Raw genomic sequence first — 21,793 nt, 5'->3', positions numbered from 1 at the left:
GATTTTGGGTTTTAGTACAAACTCAAGTTTTAGCAATAATACCACCTCCAAAATATATACTTTCTATTTAATGAAAAATTCATTAAAAATCGTTTTAAGGGTGAGTGACCTTTACCCCTTAATGCATTCTCTGGATAAATTCGGATGCGAATACAATCTATACACACTCACAACTGGATATTCGGCACAGTCTATGCGGGACTTACCTTTCAACCTTACTACTGCATTCCAGCTAAATGCTGTCTTTTAGCAATAATTTTGTTTTCTAAGTCATCACACTGATTTGAATTCCAATATTGCATGTGAAACTTCAAGTGCTTTACCACTGCATAATGTTCGTGGAGTCGACAACAACCTCTTTGCATACTTAGAGAAGGTCGAAAGAATCTTTTGTTAATGTCCTATGTTTATTGGACAAAAGGGTCATATATCTGGCCAACATTAAATGTGTCCTCCAACTATTGAATAAGAAGTGAAAGGAGATGCCCCCAAGCATAAGTCAAGTAGTTGAGTTATGATAAGTTGAGATTTGTACCAGTAAGTCGTACGTTCAACTTGTTGCTTTGCACAGTGAGGCAAAGTCTACACTTGTGATTTATCTCTTCTACCAAAATAGAGGACATGAGTGACAGGGGACCGTGCAAGAGCAGTAATCCCAAGAAGTGAAAGGAGATAGTCAACAAGGTATACAAAAAAGAAAGTATAGAGGCTTAAAGTATGTAAGCAATATAATTTTTTGGCTATACATATTTAATATTGTTTATAATTATTAATTTTATTACTAATTTATTTTATCTTTAACTTAATTTCTTCATAATTTAATATTTGTAGCAAAAGACCCATAGCGATTTGGATGTCATTCTAGTGGTGTAATTGTTGCCCAGAAAAATACTCAAGATGAGGGTGAATTGGGTTTTTTCAAAAAAATTAATAATTTTAACTTTTTTGAAAATTTTTAAATTTACGATTTTAATATGTGATGATTGTAGTAAGATTAATAACAATAAAATCACACAATCACAATGAACAAGAGAAATTTATAGAGATTCGACTTTAAAGAGCCTAATCCTCTATTTCGAGACTTAGTTTGAGGTTCCACTAGGGAGAATCAACACTACCTTTTAATTTGAGCTAAAACCAACACTAGCTTTTAATTATAGATAGAATCAACATACAATCCCATACCTAAGCAAGAACCACTAGCATACTATTAGCAAATACAATCTCCTCACACAACAAGTGAGTAAAAATAACAAACTTACAACCAAAGACAATTACAAACAAGTCACCAATGATTGAGAATTCCACTAGCCAGCACATTTCCAGTACTTCGAATCTTCTCACTCTTGTTTGAATGCTCTATCAAGTTGTTTTACACATTGAGCCTCCATACTTACCCTATATATATACATCTTTCAAACACACTAGCCATTAAAGAAAAGTTTAATATAAAGTTTGAAAATCAAAAAATGTTTAGACTTTTTCAAACAATAAGAAAACATGTCTCACCTTTAATTCAAAATAAATTTACTTTTTGCATGAGAAGTCATAATTTGAAAATTCAAATATAAGTTTTTGAGACATAAATGATCAAAACAAAAAAAATATGTCTAAAAGCAATTCTCTTTTAATTCAAAATAAATTTACTTTTTGTATGAGTAAGAGAAAACATGTATAAAAATAATTCTCCTTTAATTCAAGATTTGAAAATTCAAATATAAGATTTTGAGACATAAATGATTAAAACAAAAAAAAAAAAACATGTCTAAAATCAATTGTCCCTTAAATCAAAATAAATTTACTTTTGCATGAGTAAGAGAAAACATATTTCAAAATAATTCTCCTTTAATTTAAAATAAATTTACTTTATGCATGAGTAAGAAATGCCTTTATCAAGATATTAAAATTTAAGCATAACATTTTGAAATATAAATGATCAAAATAAGGAAACATGTCTAAAAACAATCCACCTTTAATTCAAAATAAATTTACTTTTTGTATCCACTTTTAATTCAAAATAAATTTATATTTTGCATTAATAAAAAATATATTTATATCATAAAAATATTTTTGTTATCATTAAAATCATATTTACTAATTACCCTTGAGCTTAACAGTAATAAATTTGATTTTAGTTAAGAGTAACCGATGAACATTGTAAATTAAGGGTTATTGTTTATCAGTTGTTTGATCTATGATCAAAAAGAATTTTTTGCGAAAGTGTTGAGTAAAATAACTATAGAGCAATTGTATATTATTAAGAATCTAAGAAATTCTTATGTTATGCCATGTAATCATCTGTTTTATAAAATCATTATGTTAAAAAACTCAAGTAACTTGCCATTTAAACTTTAATTAGTTAACTAAAAGATTTTCTAGGGTATCTAATACCTTATCGTTGACTAAAGAAGAATGAGATCTTGACTAGTTTCGCCGGCAAGATCAAAGTCTAAGGGCTCTACCCTGATAAAGAAGGTCACGCTTGACAGTCTCAAGGCTCAAGCAAGGTCGAAGTCATGATCGAGAAGATCTAATAAAGCCATTAAAGATGCGATTCTTAACATGGTGAAACATTCAGTGATGTCTCTGTCATTATTGGCTTCATTGTCGACTATGGTAGTGTAGGATTTAGCAAGGCCAACATAGCTTTGAGAGGTACAAGGTGATTTTGATATTTTCTAGGGATATGTAGTTGTTAGTGAAGGTTTGGCTTGAACTATTGTTTCAACAAGAGTTAATGGTGGCAAGTTTGGATGGCAAACGGCATAAAAATGCCCTCAAACTTGGCTCAAAGAGTCATTTGGCTCTCTCAACTTTGGATTGAACCTATTATGCCCCTTAATTTTTGAATTTATAACAAACACACACCTTATTTTGTAATTTCGTTCCAACATGGACCTCAAACTCCTATGAGATTGGAGTGTGAAACCACGCATGTATGAGGAGAGTGATGGGTGACCAGCAGCATCCAACGGCACACACCTCCCTACTTGATGACCAACGAGGAAGACGACTGCCCATGCCACTAGACCGTCGCTACTCGCCCAAGCCCACGCTGTTACTATAGCTAACCTCGATTGACGTCATTGGCCCAGATCTACCCACGTTGTTGCTATTGTCGACCAACCCTTAAAGATTAAAGGATAAGCATTAAGGGTGAGCAAACTACCAGCTGCTCGCCTCTCACATCATCGGTGACCACTAACAGAGAGCGAGAGTGTAATACCCCGAGAGCCCAGAGAAGTTAATATATATCGAGGATAGTGTAAGAAAGGAAACAACACCAGCTAGATACCTTTTGGGCTGAATGTTGGTAAAGAACTCTCAATTTAAGCGTGCTTGACCTGGGGTAATCCAGGGATGGGTGACCCCCCTGGGAAGTTCGTGTAGGCCCATCAGGGTAAGTTGTTCCGGTCTTTCCTATCGCTCGAACGGGATGTTATAGAGAGAGAGGTAGCGACCATCGAAAAAGATGAGAGCATGAGCGAGAGTGATTTACAGAGAGGCAACGACCACCGGCGTTGTGGATGATGGTCTTACAATCAATTTACAGAAGGGGTTGTTTGGAAGATAAGGGTTTGCAGTGATGGGTGGTTTTCGTATGTATCTCACGGGCAACCAATTGCAAAATAAAGTGTGTATTTGTTCCAAATTCAAGAATTGAGGGGCATTTTAGGTTCAATCTAAAGTTAAGGGGCCAAATGACTTTTTGGGCAAAGTTTGAGGGCATTTTTATCCTTTTGCCTCTGAACTTTGTTTAACCAATCCATATTCAGAGATGTTGCCAAATGAAAAATGCTTTGTTGCTTATCTTATTCAAAAAGCTTATCTACCATTAGGCCTTGAAATTATATCACCACAAGAATGAGATTTGGTGCATACATTAATTTTGGGTTGGGAGCATAAAAAAGAGTTTAGCTCTCCTTTGAGTTCCGACAATGAAGAGATGGCCTCACTTGATCGGGATGAGGCAATCTTGTTGGAAAACTATTCATCAGGTTTTGTTGATAATGCCCAGGACTCTTGATTGGGCATGTTGGATCATGTTGATGTGTTTGTGGATTCTGGCTTGTTATTGGGACTGGATGACACTATGACAACTACATAGGAGATGATCATAAGGGTTGCCAACCCTATTTTTGGTAACTCTAATTTGTTAAGAGATGAAGGTGTTAATCATAGGGGTACAAATGTGTCGGGTTGGGTGGCAAACTTGGGTCATGGGGATGGGTTTTTGGGTCAACCGCTTTCCGATGGCTTGTTGGTCTAAATTGGAGGATTCATGAGACTTCATTTAGATGGGGCATATTTGACTGTGCTTGATTAATGGGCAACAGGTGTTGGTCCCAAAGAGCTGCAAGTCTGTAGTCAGCGATGTTCATCTAATGGCCTTGAGGAGTGTGAGCGATCATTATGTCAATGGTGCCCATGAGTCTATTATTGAGGCAAGTAATTCTCTACCCCCTGCAAGAAGGCATACTCAACTACCAACCTCAGGTAATCGAGTAAATGGGACTAAACCTCAAAGCAATAGTTGTAAGGAGACCTAGTTTGAGGACTGAAATTTAAGGACTAATATGGCTCATTTGAATAGTGGCAAGGATAATTCGAAACCATGTGGACTAGTCTTTTAGACTCAAGTGGTCTTATGATTCCTTCCAAACTTGATTATACTCGCTCCCAAGGTTTGGAGAATGGCTTTCCAAAAGTGAAGTTGCCTATAGATATTCTTGAGGAGAACTCAGCCTATTGGATTAACACTCTGGTAGATATTTTATTGAGAAAGTATTACATTTTCCAATAGTTCAGTCAATTGCTATGAAGTTGTGGAAGTGATATGGCCTTGTTGAGGTAATTTCTAACAATAATAGTTTTTATTTATTTTGTTTCAATACGTAAGATCATATGCTAAGTGTTTTTGATTTTGGTCTTTGGCACTTTGCAAGGTAGGCCTTTATTTTTGCAATGTTGGGAATCTATGTTGATTTTCTCGCAGTAATCTGACTTCTCTATTCCCATATGGGTTAAAATTCATAATATGCCTTTGGAGAGATGGTCCATATGAGGTATTGTTGTTATCTCTAGTAGGCTAAGGAAACCACTTCGTGCGAATCCCACGAGTGTGGATAGATCTTGATTGGGGTTTGCTAGGGTGTGTGTGGAGATGCATGTATCTTTTTCTTTTCCTAATTTATCACATTAGATCAGGGCTTAGGTGAATGGACAGGTGTGACTCCCTTCTCTCGAGGCTCGAAAGAAATTTGGATAAGATTATAAATAAATTAACATACATATCTCGTTGCTTAAATATATATATATATATGTATATAAGTATTTTTAGTCAAAGATAATTATAAACAAGTCCAACCATATACCCAATATCCCGTACTAAATATGACTAGATTTGCTATTAAATACCCCAAAATAGCGTTTATGACTCAACTTTATTATAATCATGAAATTGGTAAAATGATTCATGAATAAAACACTCTTCAGGACTCCTCGACCGCATTCGAGTATAATGCTTCCACTAATAATGCCTCTCCTTTATTAGGGCCCGAGCTATCTATATCGTTAGTTAGAGGAGGTGAGTCCTAACACTCAGTAAAAGAAATATATATATATATATATAATGGCAAATCATAGTTCATAACAAACATGAGAAGGAAAACATGAAATGATTTATGCATACAGGCCTGTCCACCTTATCCATCCCAGACTCTTGGTGGTCCCCATATGATTTTTCATGGACTCCAACACAAGCTTTGTTTTGTTCCTAAAATTTATAGTCTCACGCCTAAGCACTTCTTTGTCATCACATGTAAGTTATGATTACAAAAATTGCACATAAAATATATATTGACTCCTACCGTTTGCTTTGATAAATTCATTTGAATAGATTCTTTAAGTGTTGAAGACACCGCTGAAAGTGCTCTATTTATAGAGCTTTTCTTGCCTTTTATTTCAAAATTTTAATTAATATTTTTACTCTCCATTCCTCATCCTTTTCACATGCCATCATCATATAGGTTGCAAAACTGTTAAATCAATTTTAATCCATCTTCACTTCACATTCTCATTGGATGCCATGTGTCTCTTATTTGACAAGTTAGATTGGGAGCCAATCTTCAATTTTACAATACCATGCATGCTACTACAATTTACCAATCCTATCCCAATTAATGTCATTTCACATTTTCATTTAATGAGCTGCAACTTTCAATTAATACTCCCTTATTCACATGGCTTCGTTTTCTTGTGACTGTAATTGTTTGCAATTAGAAGCAAATCAAAAATTAAACATTTCAGTACCATCCACATGGCACAAGCAGCGTCTAAAGCCTTCAGTGACACCCAAAACGGCACTGTTTTGGCACCTCCCATTAGTTGGAAAAATTCCAACAAAACCTCCAGTGCATGCCACATTCTTGGATCGAACTCGCGTCACCTGACCAGCCAACACCTGTGCGCAATTGCCCCCGTTGCAGTCTTCTTCACTTATTAATGTGTAATTTATTAAATTTATACTAATATTGTTTCTGCGTTTTTGAAATTTTACGAAAACCCACAAATTTTCAAAAACTCTTAATCCTCTCCTTATTCCAAAAATATAAAAATTTTAATTTATTCCATTAAATTTCAAAAATCCAAAATCACCAATAATTCATCTCAATTACAAAAATTATTTTTTTTTTTCAAAATACCAGGATATTTCAACGAGGGAGCCTAAGGTTGCATATTTTTCAGTAAAATACTAATGGGTTCCTTTTGTGTGTTTTCACCATCATGTGTTTGACCATAGTCTTTCTGATTGTCCTAAGATTTGACCAACCCAGGATGAGACGCACAATTCCCAGACAGATAAATATACTCTTGCTAAGAATAAGGGGAATAGGGTTGAGGTTACTCGAAGACAAGAGGTTCCGACCCAGTTTTATTCTTTTAGGAAGGAACACTCCCACTCGTTATAAGAAAAATGTATTTTAGTGAAGAAATTTAGTGATAAAATTATTTTATAGCTCATTTTTTTAAATATTTTTTAAATTTAGTGACGAAAAACCGTTACTAAATTTAACGATGAAAATTCCATCACTAAAAATAAAAATAAATAAATAAAATAATTAAAATTTAGCGACGGGCAAAACCCTGTCGCTAAAAAATAAAAAAAATTAAATAAAATAATTCAAATTTAGTGACGGGCTCAACCCCGTCTCTAAAAAATAAAAAATAAATAAATAAAATAATTCAAATTTAGTGACAGGTCAATGTCACTAAAAATTTAAAAAAAATTAATTAATTAAAATTTAGCGATAGATTAACTTGTCGTTAAAAAATAAAAAAATTAAAATTTAGCGACGGGAACAATCTCGTCCCTAAAAAATAAAAATAAATAAATAAAAAATTAAAATTTAGCGATGGGGTCAACCCGTCACTAAAAAGTAAAAAAAAATAAATTAAAAAAAATTAAAATTTAGCGAAAGGGCTAATCCCATCGCTAAAAAATAAAAAAATTAAAATTTAGTGACAGGCAAAACCCTGTCGCTAAAAAATTAAAAAAATAATAATTAAAATTTAGCGACGGGTCAACTCGTCGCTAAAATATAAAAAAAATTAATTAATTAAAATTTAACAAAAGGGCCAATCCCGTCGCTAAAAAATAAATAAAAAAATAAAATTTAGCGATAGGGTCAATCTCGTCACTAAAAAATTAAAAAAAAATTAATTAATTAAAATTTAGCAACGGGACCAATCCCGTTGCTAAAAAAAAAATAAAATAAAATTTAGCGATGGGCCAATCCCGGAAAAACCCCGTCACTAAAAAATAAATTAATTAATTAATTAAAATTTAGCGACAGGCTCAAACCCGTAGCTAAAAAATAAAAAATAACAAAAAATTAAATTAAAATTTAGCAACAGGGCCAACTCATCGCTAAAAATAAAAAAAAATTAAAATTTAGCAACAGGTCAACCCCGTTGCTAAAAAATATAAAATAAATAAATTAAATTAAATAAAAAAATTTAAATTTAGTGACGGGTGCTCCCGTGGCTAAAAGATAAAAATCAAAATATAGTGACAAGGGAAAAATAAAAAAAAATAGTAAAAATTAAAAATTTTACATTTAAACATATCATAATAATTTTTACTAACATTAATATTAGTAAAAATTAAATTAATAATTTTTAAATATATTACAAATTAAAATGAAAATAAAAACATAATTTTTCACTGCTAATATAATAATTAATAAAGTTTTATTTGAATTAATAATAAAATAAAATTAAAATTAATATTCATTTCCCTTTACTAACATTAATATTAAAATTAATATTATTAAATAAATTTAAGAAATTTTGATGTATAAATATAATTCTGAAATATTTGGAAGAGAATACTATAAATATATTTTATGTATAACAATAAATAAGAAAGCTTTCAGATCGACTGGGTTGTGCGCAAAATTTGGTCATGAGAGGTTGAGGGTTCGAATCCGATAAAAAGATTGAGAATAATAGTTGGGGGAGTAATATCCCAGCGTTGCCATGTGGCGAGCAGAGGCATAGTCACGTGGCGCACATGAAGGGAGGTCGCGGTGCCTGGCGTGCGTTGAATTTTGAATTTTGGGATTAAATTTAGCAACGAAATTAGCAACGGGGTCAACCCCGTTGCTAAAAAATAAAATAAAAAATTAAAAGTTAGTGATGGCCTCACACCCATCGCTAAAAAATAAAAATAAAATTAAATAAAAAAATTTAAATTTAGCAATGGGTCAATCTCGTCGCTAATTAGTGACGGGTACAACCCCGTCGCTGATTCTATCACTTAGCGATGAATTTTAATGTTTTATCAACGAAATTTTTCATCGCCAAAACACTGATTTTTTGTAGTGACTCATCCCTAATTGCGATTGCTGATGGCATATACAAGGCCGCTCCTCTTCCGTTAGTTGCAGTGCGATCAGTGATAGAGAATAGATTTTGTTCTCTAATGGAAGATGATATGAATATTCCTTCGCTTGAGGAATTGACATTTTCTATTGACAGTGGAGTTGTGGATGGGGTAGAGATGAATATTGAAAATAAAAGTAAAAGAAGTTGTGTGGAGGACCAGAATTTTGCATCAAACAAGACAAATAGCTCCGATTCAGAGTATGTGTCTATGAAATCCAAGTTCCAGTTGAAGGAGGAGAGGAAGAAGAAGAATGCACTGAAAAGAGCAAAAAAAGGGGCTCTAGGGCAGCGGATTCAATTCTTATTGATCTAGCTTGATGAACTAACATTATTTTCATATTTTTTTTTTAATTTATATGTGGCAAGATTAGATCTGTATTACCTTTGTTAATTTGTATCTTTCATTATGGATTGGTTTTGTTTCTTTGTGGTTGCTCTGGAAATACCCTAACATAATTTGTAGATACTTTGTAGTTTTTTTATGTCAATATAATTTGCTTATAGGAAAAAAAATGAAAATTACTCTTAAGTTGTAAAATTAGGAGTTCAAATAATGCTTTATCTTATCTTAACATTATTGAAATATTGTAATATCCCGAAATTGAGGAATTAAATAAATAATTATTAATTTGGTCAGGAACAATTAATAATTATTAAATTTTTTGGGTATTTGGAGAATTAAGAAAAATGATTAATTGGTGTTAATAGTAATTATTAGTAATTTGGAAGTATTTTTGAAAATAGGAAAATAAATTGTTTTAGTAGAATTTCTGAAAAATTCAGGGTAAAACTGTAATAAGAGGAATTGGAGTTTGGGGGCGTATGTGCAATTAAAGGAAACTGTGGGGGTTCAAATGTGATTTGCAAAATTGAGCTAGGATGGGTTTAAAATTAATTAGAGACATATATAGGTTGAATGAGGCGTGTGGCGCGAGCGACTGTGCGTGCGCGTGCGCGTGTGCAGGTGGCTGGTGTGGGTTCGAAAGCGAGGGGAGCAGGCGCACGGCTGGGGAGAAATGCTGATTTTAATCAACAGCCTAGCCCCAAAACGACGTCGTTTTAGGGCAAGGCGGTGGCAGCTTGCACGACTGCTGGTTGCGCCACGTGGCTGCCTTCTAGCCACTCGTTTTTTGCCATTTTTAAGCCCAAATCGAGCGTCTCCGAAGCAACAAACAGAAAGAAAAAATTGGAAGGAGAAGAAGCGCGCACAGTGAGCACGAAGAAGGAAATTTTGGAGAAAATCTGAGATTAAATGAAGTTTAATCGTGGTTTAATTATTCTGGTAAGTAAATAGATATGTAATAAATATTCTCTACGGTTAGAATTTTGTTTTGGGTCCAATTTTATTAATTTTGGGACTGTATATTAATTTACAGCGTGTATTAATTTGGTGATATTCAAGCGTGGGAACGCTGTAATTAGCTTAAACGAGGCGAGCTTCCTTTACCTTTGCGATCTCCTTTTATTTTATGAACCTCTTGTCTTCCTTTAACTCGTTTCGATATCGCATATTAATTATATATATAAATTGAGGATGTTATTGGCGTTATTTAATTTAAAATAATTATGGAAATTATTGGGATTTTACTTATAGTGAGCCTACGTGGGATTTTAGGCGATTAAATTATTTATATTACACGGTTAGATTTAATTAATGCGAGTCACGGTTTTATTAATCGCTATTAAACGTTTTACTTCGCAGCGGGAATGCAAGAAAGGCAAGGAACGGCCGTGTAAAAGCAAGCTCCTAACCCTCTCCTCGTGATCTTTAATTCCCGTGAGAAACTCCGTAGTTTCTCGTATTTTATGCCCTCTCTTACTTTAATTCAGCACCTAGTGTTATTTGTTGAGTTATTATTCATTTGTTTTAATTTAAATTAAATCCGAGACAACTCGAGTTTTATTTGTTGTGAGCTTACGGGGGTTTGTACCGCGCCCCACTCCATTTGGGAATGATGTTGGACTCAGCTTGGGGATTAGGTTCCTAGACGTGCGGGTTTATTTACGATTTTTCTTGGATTTATTTATGGTTCGATTAAAACTATCGAGCAGTAGGGCAGGGGTCAGTTGTTGGTGACGTTGGGGTAGACTATTGTATGGCCCTAAAGTGGACCGTCGGGTGGACACTCCTTGTCACTGGCCGTTGACCGGTGCCGGGCACTGCTGACTAGCTCTACCAGTATATGATTCACTACACGTCTAGATTTATTATATTACTGTTCATGATTTGATATGCACATGGGTACGGGTTGCATGTTGGGATATTCATTTATTGAGTATGCTTGGACACGGACATTCTAGCTTGGTCAGGTTGCATCCGGCACGGGTATATGCATCGCATGTGGTTTACTATGTGGGCGGAGTATGGCCTGATGCCTGGATGTATGGGCGCCGATGTATCACGTTGATGCTCATTACGCTATTGCATTGCTATGTGCATTACATGGTTACTGGTAGTATTTAGTTCTCAGACGGGAGTACCGTTCTGAGGGAGCCTCTGGCTCGAGTGTCGAGAGTACCGACATAGACGAGTGTCGGGAGTACCGACACGGACATACGGGTGGCGGGAGTACTGACTCGGGATGGCGCGCACAGATTTGCTGGAGGTATTTGTTACCGTCCAGGGCAGCGACAGGTTAGTATGAGACTTGAGTGCCAGGTGTCTTATGTGGGCCCCAAGGACCGATATGTGCTTTTATTATGTTATGCTATTGTGTTGTAGCGTCTCATGGCTTGTGTGTACCTGAGAGTTTATTCTGGGGAGAGTTTTCTGGTTTTGTGTAGCCTTCAGCCTTTCTTCTCTTATGCTTGCTGAGTCTCTCGACTCACTTTGTTTTTCCATCATTCCAGGCAGTGGCAGCGTGGGCCATGGGCAAGAAAGTCAGCTTTTAGCAGCAGAGTCGGTATGGTGTACAGGTAGTCCCGTCAATCCCTTTCAACTCTGATAGTTGAGTAGGGTTTACTCTATCATTTTTATTGTGCCAGGTCGTTTCTCGAGTCTCGTGTATGTTGACACAGGAGTTTGTGTTTATTTATTTATCATGTGACCGCTGTGATAGCGGGGTACCCGTAGTGCATGCATGTGTTTAACTTCGTTTCTGTTGTTCTTATTTTTGTGTATATATGTCAGGGTAGTTTTCGGTCTTGTGTCTCATTCTTTTCCCTTCCGTAGGTGCTCCCGTTCAAGTAGTTTGGGTGATTGGAATATTCGGACGGGGATGCTTACAGATATCGTATTTTGTCTTGAGGTCCTATTTTGCAATATTCTGAGGTGAGTCCTGTGCTCACTGACCAATTTTGACTTTATTATTGTAACTAATATACGAATTTGAGCTATATATGGTTATGCGTATGATTTACACATGAAACTGGAGTCTTCCATTCCATTTGACAGATATCGAGGTCTTGCGGTGTCCACGCTTGCCCATATTATTTATTGACAAGCAATTTAGCTGTTTAGGTCCATGTCATGACCAAAGTCCAAATTAACAACGATCGATCCTAATTAATAAGACCGTGACATGGTCCTAGTTATATGAGGGTCCTAATTGCCTTACCCTGCCATGTGCACACGTGTCCTACCTTATGCACTTTTTTCTAAATTAATTTTTTTGTCTGACAAAGAAAGGCAACCCGCCAACGGTCACGCTTTGATGAGCATGACGCCTAGATGAATGCCCATCATCTTCTGTGCTTGATCTTTTTTTTTTGGACGTTTAATCTTACCATATATAATATATATCACGATCAGATTACATACAGTTTTTTTTTATGATTATTATTATTATACATATATATATATATATACAATGAGTCTTTTGATTAACAACTAGTTTCTTGTCACCTCAACATCACATTAACGATCGAGCAACTCGATAACGTACGCCGTGAATCATACGGCACTTGTTCTGCGCTTGTTTAATTATTTGTTCAATATTCATCCCATCAACCAAAGAAACAAACAAGAGAGTGCAAGTACAGGGGCAGCCCAAAAGATTCTTCATAATCCAAGACATCAATTCCACCACTCAAATCTCTATATATCAATTAAGCACTACAATTGAGTACTACATTGACATTACAAATATGTGTGAAAAGAACAGATCGTCAATTTTGATGGGTTAAAATCATAGTATTCGTATTGAATTAGTACACGAAAACCTCCCCATATTAGAGCCATATATATATATATATATGTTAGAAACTCTGAAGGAAAGTCTTACTAATTAGCATATGAATCATCATTAATCCTCCTATTATCTAGCTATGCGAGAATAATTTCTTGGTTCTTTCATGTAGAACTAAAGCCAGTAAAGTTCCGAGAAAGCAAATAGAGCCCCAGATGATGAATGTGGTCTGGTAGCATGCCGTGCCCATGCATCTTCCACCTATTTCCCTGCTGTGTTGGCGGTAAAGCAGAGCTGCCAAATCGCCAAAGAGAAAGGACCCAACTGGGATATTGGTCACCACAACGTTATGGTTTACCGCGAAGTTCTTAGGCCCGAAGAGCTGGGCGGTTGTGGAGACGGCGATGGAAGTAATAGCGCCGGAGCATAGACCTAGGGCGGCGGTGCTGATGTAGAGGGAGAGGTTGGTGCCATTGAGCAGCAAGAAGAAAGCACCTGACATTGGAGCCATCATTGCCGCAATGGACGCTGGCCTTGAACCAATGGATTTGCTCCTGACATAAATGAAACCTTAGCTTATTAAGATCATCCATATTCATGCTATACTCGTACAAAATGCACTGTACAAAGAAGTCAAGGACAAATGAGTGACAGAAAGAACATGTACGGACCCGGACCCGGACCCGAGTCTATTAAGATTAGACTTGGCGTGACCGGACCTTCTCTTGTTGCACTCAGGTGTCGCCAAGGACAGCTAGCTAGGGAAGCGATGATGATCGATGCTAGAGGAATGTTACCTGGAGAAGTGGTCGAGGAGAGAAGGGAGGAGGCGACCGAAGAAGCCAAAGGAAGAAGAGATGGAGACCAGAGAAGAAGTTCTGTCGAACCCTCGAGATTCAGCTATTTGTCCCAAGTTGTTCAAGTAGACCAGCCCAAGCGTGGCACCAAACATATAAATAAAGAAGTAAAGCCAAAAATCCACCTTCATTAGCATCATCTTCGCTCCAATCTCCTCCCTCTCACTGAATTCATGAACTTCTCTACTGGGCTCCCCCTCTTTGCCCCCATTTTCCTCTCCCCTTTCAAAGCTGTTATCAATCGAGACCTCATCTATATCCAGATCATGCACTCTTCTCTCATCTCTCCTTATCCAGCACTTCTTTTGCAGCTTTTCCATGGCTTGCTCGGCCAGCGGAACCACAAGCGGAGCCAGAAGAAACATTGCCATTCCAATCAAGATCATTAATGGCGACAACCCAGTACTCGATGTTGGACCGAAACTGGTGGCCACCGCGTACGCTCCGGTGGCTATTGTTATCACAAACATTACAAGAAACCCAGCTTCCATTCTCCTGGATTTCCCACTGTTTATGTCTCGGATGATCGGCGAGGCTAGAACGCAAACCACCAAAGGCAAAACGGAGTTCAGCAAAAGATAAGCCTCGGCTCTGTCGGTCGGAGAAGAGGGAAACACGGCGTCGACTATGTCAGTGTATATTTTTGCGCTTAATCCCAGATACCCAGTTGATATCCCCACGGCGAGCTGGCGATCAAACGGGAAGTTGTGAATGGCGAGGCTGTAGCAGGCCGTGTTGATCCAGCAAATGCTGTTTCCGGCCAGGACAGTGAGCAAGAAAACCTGGAAATAAGAGAGAGAAGAGATGCGGTTGATTATGAAAAGGTACTGGAAGCCATAGCCGAGGAGGCCGAGGAGAGAGCCGATGATGAGGACTAGCCAGAGGGGGAGGTGGACTGCGGCGATGCCGGCCAAGAAGCCGAGGAGCTTGCCGGCGTCGGAGGCGAAGGCGAGGTTGTTGAGTTGGAGCTGGGACATAGAGAGGAGTCGCTTGAGTTGGGATGAGTAAGATGGGAAGTTGAAGTTTGTCCCGTTGATGGATTGCAGCCATATGGTGGCCACCAAGCTCAGCCATTGAAGGGCCATTATATTAGTCTTTGAAGTTTGCCAATATTAATTTTATCAGAAATGGTATATTATATATGCTGGAGACTGGGGGGGGGGGGGGGGGGTGGTTGTTGTCGAAGAATCAAGAATGGGTTTGGCGGTGAGCCGAAAATGTGGGCTTCTGGTGGCCATCACCTGTTAATAACGAGGCTATCTTTTGTGGGTACGTAACATAAACGTCAATATTACGTACGGGTATGGCTACAATATATTGTACATATCAATAATAATAATAATAATGCAATTTAAAAGTAACAGAAATGCCCTAGAAGTACCTTAGATTTGCCCCAACATTACGGCCACTAGCAGCTATTAAGACACTCATTAATATCATAACTATACGCATTAACTTTAACTTCAATTGGTTTGTGGAGGGAAGGTGGTGGGTGTTGGCCTTTTAGGCAGCTACATGGTTGGTTACTTCTGGCAAATCATAACGCTGCGCTTCTTGACGTTTGCTGAAAATGGATTAAAGTGCCCTAAGTGAAAACCTGCCAAATTTTTAGAAAAAAGGGATATCCATACCATACATGTTTATTTTGTTAAAATGCTTCGTTTTTCAGAGTCCCCATCAACGGCTCCAAACTTAATTTTATTAGAATTTGTTTATTTTGTTAAATAAATAAATCTAAACTTAATTTCTAAATTCATTTAAGAAATGAGTAGAGTTTGAGTTTTATAATATATGATTAGCTTGTTTGGATTTGTTAACAAGTAATAATTGTTCTTGTTTCTTCTTATTGTATTATATTATATTTGCAACCCCTTTTTTCTCTTCTTATTATATTACATTTAATTATTTATTATACTATTATTTTGCTAATATTTTTTAATTATAAGAATTACTATTCTTTATTTGTGGTGTTAATTGTAACCACTCCAAGTCCAAAGTCAGCAACCCAACAATTTGTTAAATATCAAAAAAAAAAAAAAAAAATACAAGTTTTGGTCATAACTTTGCCCTTCTTCAGGGTTGTTAATTATTATAAGCAATGATTAAAAGGATGAAAATTAATCGTTATGATAAATCAAAATGAAGGAACCAAATGATGAAGAGCCTAATTAGGAGAATGATTGTCCTAATGAGCGACGAAATCTCTGACTCTCTCCTATTTAATCTCGTGAATGTACAATAATTCGAGCACAAGCAGCAGCCCATTCGGTTCTTCTCTGTCGGGCGGGCAAACGCAAATCATTCCGCAATGTTAGTTAAGCGTAGGTTGCGGGTTCGGATTCGTAAAATCAGGGGACGACGAAAGCCGTGTGGGAATTGGGTTTGGATTCTTTGCAGGTTTGGGAGTTGTTTGAAGAAATTGAACTCTTTTTAACACTTACACTTGTCAGTTGCCAGCCAGCCATTCAAGGGCTGCCAGTGCCCATAATTATAAATTCGTTGCGTCTTGAGAACTTTTTCAGCCACGATGTTGCTGTTTTCGTTATGTTTTTTTATCCAATTTTGGGCGTTGAAGGAAATAGGAATGGTCGTCACACTGAATAATATCAGAGACATATATGCAATAACTGCAGACTGCAGTTGGTTTCAGCATTATTAGCTCTACTCTACTAGACGATGGGATGATATTGCAACAGATTTTTAAGAATTAACAGGTGAATTGATATAATTGAAATTTTAGAAACAAATTCGGAGACATACGAAAATTTGATATTTTTTGGGTCATGAATTGAATCATGTTCATGATTCTGGTTCTAATGAATGGGCCTGCTATGCTTGGTGAATTTTCCCCTTGTTGGCCCAATTTGGTTCGAAGAACTGGGCCAGGCCCAAAAGTCAGAACAACTGGCACTGGCAGGAACTAAAAACAAACAAAAACACGAAACCACAGCGCGCGCCAACCCCTCCCTCTCTCTCTCGGCCACCCGGCAAATCCCACCGCCAAAGAGGAAGATTAGGAATCATCGACTTCTTCGTATTAGATGAAGAACGTATTCGCACTGCCGACGGCGAGGGCTATAACGGCAAGAAATGCATTGTCGAGGAGCCTCTGCCTCTCCACCTCTAAGCAACATTCCACCGAGGCTCTTCAAGAAACCGAGCGTGCAATCCCCAAAATGCCCCCCTTCGACTACACTCCTCCGCCCTACACCGGCCCCTCCGCCGCCGATATCATGGAAATGCGCCTCCGCCACCTCAGCCCCGCCGCCTTCCACTTGTACTCTCACCCCGTGAGCCGTCCTCCTTCTCTTTCTTGTGTGTCTTTGTCGGTTTCTTGGCGCTGTTTTGTCATGCAGTGTTGAGGTTGTGAATTGTGACTTGCAGTTGAATTTGGTCGACGGAAAGATGCAGTACTTGTTCGATGAGAACGGCCGTCGGTACCTCGACGCATTCGGAGGGATCGCCGCCGTTTCGTGCGGCCATTGTCACCCTGACGTAGTGGACGCCATTGTCAATCAGACGAAGCGATTGCAGCATACCACTGTCCTTTATCTAAATGCGGCCGTTGCCGAATTTGCAGCTGCACTGGCATCCAAGCTGCCTGGCGATCTCAAGGTCTCCCGTTCGCACTTTCTGATTATCATATATATATATATATATTTGGTATTAAATATAACTGAATATCAGTGTGGAGTCAACGGAAAGGTATTGTTAAATCTTCACTTGTCTTTTCCTCTGTTTACTTAAAAGATCTATAGCCACGTGCATATTGATTGGACATCTTGAGCTCAAACAATTTACTAGGAACATTCGAATTTCAAACTTATTTTACAAATGTTTTTTAGATATAGTTATACTTTATACTGGAATTATATTTCTTCTCTGACGATAATTTTGCTCAATCAAATATCTGTACTGGCGATTGTTTATTTTTGAAATAAATCTCTAGAAAAGTTGGCACCAACAGCAAATTAACACCAAACTTTTTGGGCAATGGTCCCACCATAAACCTTAATCTGCCCTGCTCCAAGTGTATTTGCATGCATTGTTGAGGCTTTGTCATGAGAAATTTTAGCCTTTTGGATAACTGATAACTCAACACTATGCTACTGTTCGAGTCCCTCACCTATATTTTTTCATCTGTTCGTCCTTGTGACCTTGGTTCGTTCTTTGCTTGTTCAGTTTAACGCAAGAGACCTGCATGTAAATCATGATTTAGGATAGATTTATGTACATTGATTACTAATTTCCCAATAGTTTGAGCTTTCCAAACATTTGGCAACTTAATAGTTTACTTCTTTGTATTGCTGCAAATTTAATAAGTTCTGAGATATCATTTGTTTTTAGGTTGTCTTCTTCACAAATTCTGGGACTGAAGCAAATGAGTTGGCTCTGATGATGGCTCGGTTGTACTCAGGCTCCCATGATATTATTTCAATTAGAAATGGTTACCATGGCAATGCATCTGGGGCCATGGGTTCTACTGCCCACAGTAATTACAAATTCAATGTTGTACAGGTATCTACGAATCAGATTTGTGTCATTTAGTGGTTGACAATTTGTTGTGGTACAAATTGGTTATCAGCAATTCATAGTTCATGCTCTACTACATAAAACATCTAGCAAAGAAGTTAGCAATGCTGAATTTGGTCAATTAGACTTCTGTTGTGGCATGATATTATTTCACTAGGAACTGGTCAGTGGAGTCAGGTCTTAATCTGATATAATAGGGTCCCTTTAAGTTATTGCCTCTATGAAACTAAGATCATTTATTCTTACACCCCGCTTTCATTATCTTTTTCTTATTTTTCTTTGACTCTATGTTGCAATAGCATAAATAGCTCAAGCATTTATATGTAATGTCCTACTCACAGAATACAAGTGTCTTCACATTGTAAATTAACATTTCTGTCTGATGACTTGAAAAATTGAGCTAGCAATACGCCTTGTAATGATGGAACAGATCTAAATTTCAAGGTTTTAACCTTTTACCAGTGATTAGGGATTCTTTTCTTTCCTTTCTTTTGTTATTTTTCTTTTCAAATTTATTTTTTTAAGATACAATTTGACTTCCTCATTTCACTGTATGACTTTATTCTTCTACGTGCAACCCAGGAACTCATAATACTTCAAAGCCAACAAGTAATGCCAGAAATTCTTTTTTACTGCCACTCAGCCCCGTGATATTTATTTCTTTATACTCAGAAACTTGATTATGTAGAAAAAGGTTTGCACTATTTCTGGGACACTTATATATATATATATATATATATTGGCTAAGGACATACATATTTATTAGCTTTACATTTGTGGAGTTTAGGAAATGGATGATTTCTAGCATCAAACGTTTTACAAATTGCAATATTGTATCCCTAAATAATATCAGGTTAGCCTTTTAATCAGCATCCCAACTAGTTCTTGGCATTCAAGTAAAACCAAGTCTGTAGCCCTTACATTTCTGCAAGAAAGATATAGAACAACAATGATTATTTGCCTTGATATTCTCATTTTTTCATGTGACTTTAATGCTTCTCAGACTGGAGTTCACCATGCCTTAAACCCAGATCAATATAGGGGTGTCTTTGGATCTGATGGACTGAAATATGCAAAAGATGTGGAAGACCTCATTTCTTATGGAACATGTGGTCGTGTTGCGGGCTTTATTGCAGAAGCTATACAGGTACCTGATTAATTAGACACAAATAATGCATAGTATAGATAGATGCATCTATTAATTCACACATTTATCCTCTGATTTGGATTTTGATCAAATAAACCTCTCTTCTCTCTGTCTCTAAGCACAAGTTGCATATTTGATAGGGTGTGGGTGGAATTTTGGAGTTGGCCCCGGGTTACTTGCCAGCTGTATATAGCAGCATCAGAAAGGCAGGAGGTCTTTGTATTGCTGATGAAGTCCAGTCAGGTTTTGCTCGCACTGGCAGCCATTTTTGGGGGTTTGAGGCCCATGGTGTTGTACCTGATATCGTGACTATGGCTAAGGTAGATTATCTTAGTTTCTTCTCTTTTTGGTCCAATTCTTTTTCGGAACTCCAGGGCAAGCTGCTTTCATGGTTGTATGGTTTGTGTGGCATTTATGGATTCTTGGCACATCTTCTCATGTTGACAAAAAAAAAAAAAAAAATTAGAACGAGAAGGAAGTTTACAACTTTCTGAGGAAGTATGTCTGGTATTGGCTGTGAAATACCATTTACCCTTTATAGTAGATCAGCAAGTTCTCACATTGCTCAACGCTCAATACCACCTATGTGAATTGGCTCAAAATATTTAACAAATGAAATATAAGTTGAAGCCAATCTAAGCAAGTGTAAAGTAAGCTCAGATTTTATTTTTCTGAGTAACCCAATATTAGATACTCTTGTTTGTGAAATATGATCACCCTATGATTGTCATTCTGTCACAAATTCTGATGATTATTTGGCATGGTTTGCTTGCTAGCTTTTCAAGTTTTGGTTTCTTTTGCTTTGGTTCCTCAGGGCATTGGAAATGGTCTTCCCCTTGGTGCGGTAGTAACCACTCCTGAGATTTCAAAGGTCTTGACTTATCATGTCTATTTTAATACATTTGGAGGGAATCCTGTGTCCACTGCTGGAGGGCTAGCAGTGCTGAGAGTACTTGAGAAAGAAAAACTTCAAGAGAATGCATTGACTGTGGGATCATATCTGAAAGAGCGTCTGACATCACTCAAGGACAAACATGAAAGTATATGCCCTCGCTTTTCTGATTTTAAGCAGATATAAACTATCCATCTGAAATCTGTATATGCTGATGTAATTGATGATTTATATGTGCATAAGGGTTTTAATCCTTTTCATGTCATATAAAAATATGAGCATGACAGGACTCAACAAAATGCAAACAAACCATTGTAAACTTTTAGTAGTTTAGTTTCTCAAAATATCTAAAGAATGGCTCTTAAGGCGTGACTTGTTTTTGCAGTTATTGGGGATGTCAGGGGAAGAGGTCTTTTGCTAGGAGTTGAACTTGTAACTGATCGTGAATTAAAAACTCCAGCCAAGGTTGAAACTTTGCATATTATGGAACAGATGAAAGGTGTCTCTCTCTATGCACGCACATACATCATGACTGACTTTGTTTTTTCTTTTTAATTCTTTTAAGAAATGGGGGTGCTGATAGGCAAATGCGCACATACATTATGACTGACTTTGTTCTTTTTTTTGTTAATTCTTTTAAGAAGTGGGGGTGTTGATAGGCAAAGGTGGGAATCATGGGAATGTTTTTAGGATTACTCCTCCACTCTGCTTCACCAAGGAAGATGCTGGTATGTTTTCTTTGTCATCCTCCTCTTGCTGTTAATAATCTATTCATTTGGCTTTTTGCACAATTGTAGATTTTCTTGTGGGTGTGATGGACTACACAATGTCAAAGATGTGAAGATGTACACTAAATGGTCGAAGATGGCTGCTTAATCATCAGCATCTTGATGCAATAAACACTTGCTGGGAGCTTAAAGTTGGCATGTGCTGGTGCTGTGACAAGCTTTCTGTCACTGTAGGAAAAATCTTTTTAATTAAACTAGATGTATCTAGATATTTTTGACAAGTTGTGAATCTTGATTTAAGCTTGTTTTTTGTAAAAGGAGTGAATGAGCTTAATTTAAGCTGCATGTCTGCAGATAGGAGTTGGTAGAGTTGGTAATGTGTTTGAAAGTCTTGGATGTAATCTCTATAAGTATGGTTTTGAATCAAAAGAAATCAGTTCTTCCAGCCTTTGTGTTTTGTTTTCTCTACATCAAAACCAACATTTGGTATCAGAGCTCTCTGATCTTAGAGGGGCTATGAGAGAAAGAAAGAAAACTAGTAAGGTCCTCCACCCTTAAGA

At 37.0% G+C, this 21,793-nt stretch overlaps 2 protein-coding genes across 3 annotated transcripts; one reads left to right on the top strand and one right to left on the bottom strand.

Moving 5' to 3' along the window:
* Nucleotides 1-12,932: 12,932 nt before the first annotated feature.
* Nucleotides 12,933-15,086, bottom strand: LOC127797495 (protein NUCLEAR FUSION DEFECTIVE 4). The gene is made up of 2 exons (XM_052330453.1): nt 13,874-15,086; nt 12,933-13,630 (listed from the first exon to the last, which is right to left on the bottom strand). The coding sequence occupies exons 1-2, from the start codon at nt 15,016-15,018 to the stop codon at nt 13,210-13,212; spliced, it is 1,566 nt and encodes a 521-aa protein (XP_052186413.1). The 5' UTR covers nt 15,019-15,086; the 3' UTR covers nt 12,933-13,209.
* Nucleotides 15,087-16,904: 1,818 nt separating this feature from the next.
* Nucleotides 16,905-21,670, top strand: LOC127811792 (alanine--glyoxylate aminotransferase 2 homolog 2, mitochondrial-like). 2 transcript variants are annotated; one of them, XM_052351975.1, is made up of 9 exons: nt 16,905-17,223; nt 17,318-17,548; nt 18,281-18,451; nt 19,470-19,613; nt 19,754-19,933; nt 20,428-20,653; nt 20,891-21,004; nt 21,150-21,233; nt 21,303-21,670. In XM_052351975.1, the coding sequence occupies exons 1-9, from the start codon at nt 16,975-16,977 to the stop codon at nt 21,344-21,346; spliced, it is 1,443 nt and encodes a 480-aa protein (XP_052207935.1). In that variant the 5' UTR covers nt 16,905-16,974; the 3' UTR covers nt 21,347-21,670. The 2 variants fall into 2 exon arrangements, with proteins under 2 accessions (XP_052207935.1, XP_052207926.1); XM_052351966.1 differs by having other exon boundaries at nt 21,147-21,233.
* Nucleotides 21,671-21,793: the final 123 nt, after the last annotated feature.

This window comes from Diospyros lotus, chromosome 1 (genome assembly GCF_014633365.1).
Source record: "Diospyros lotus cultivar Yz01 chromosome 1, ASM1463336v1, whole genome shotgun sequence".
NCBI classification, from domain to species: Eukaryota; Viridiplantae; Streptophyta; class Magnoliopsida; order Ericales; family Ebenaceae; genus Diospyros; species Diospyros lotus.
This window is presented reverse-complemented; position numbering and strand designations above follow the sequence as displayed.

What these genes read in the sequence shown, in the direction of transcription:
- LOC127797495 (XM_052330453.1), bottom strand. Translation starts at nt 15,018, where the DNA reads ATGGCCCTTCAATGGCTGAGCTTGGTGGCCACCATATGGCTGCAATCC. An exon ending in CTCCTCGACCACTTCTCCAG is followed by an intron (nt 13,631 to 13,873) that starts GTAACATTCCTC and finishes CATTTATGTCAG; the next exon opens with GAGCAAATCCATTGGTTCAA.
- LOC127811792 (XM_052351966.1), top strand. Translation starts at nt 16,975, where the DNA reads ATGAAGAACGTATTCGCACTGCCGACGGCGAGGGCTATAACGGCAAGA. An exon ending in TCCACTTGTACTCTCACCCC is followed by an intron (nt 17,224 to 17,317) that starts GTGAGCCGTCCT and finishes TGTGACTTGCAG; the next exon opens with TTGAATTTGGTCGACGGAAA. An exon ending in ACTCAAGGACAAACATGAAA is followed by an intron (nt 20,654 to 20,890) that starts GTATATGCCCTC and finishes TTGTTTTTGCAG; the next exon opens with TTATTGGGGATGTCAGGGGA.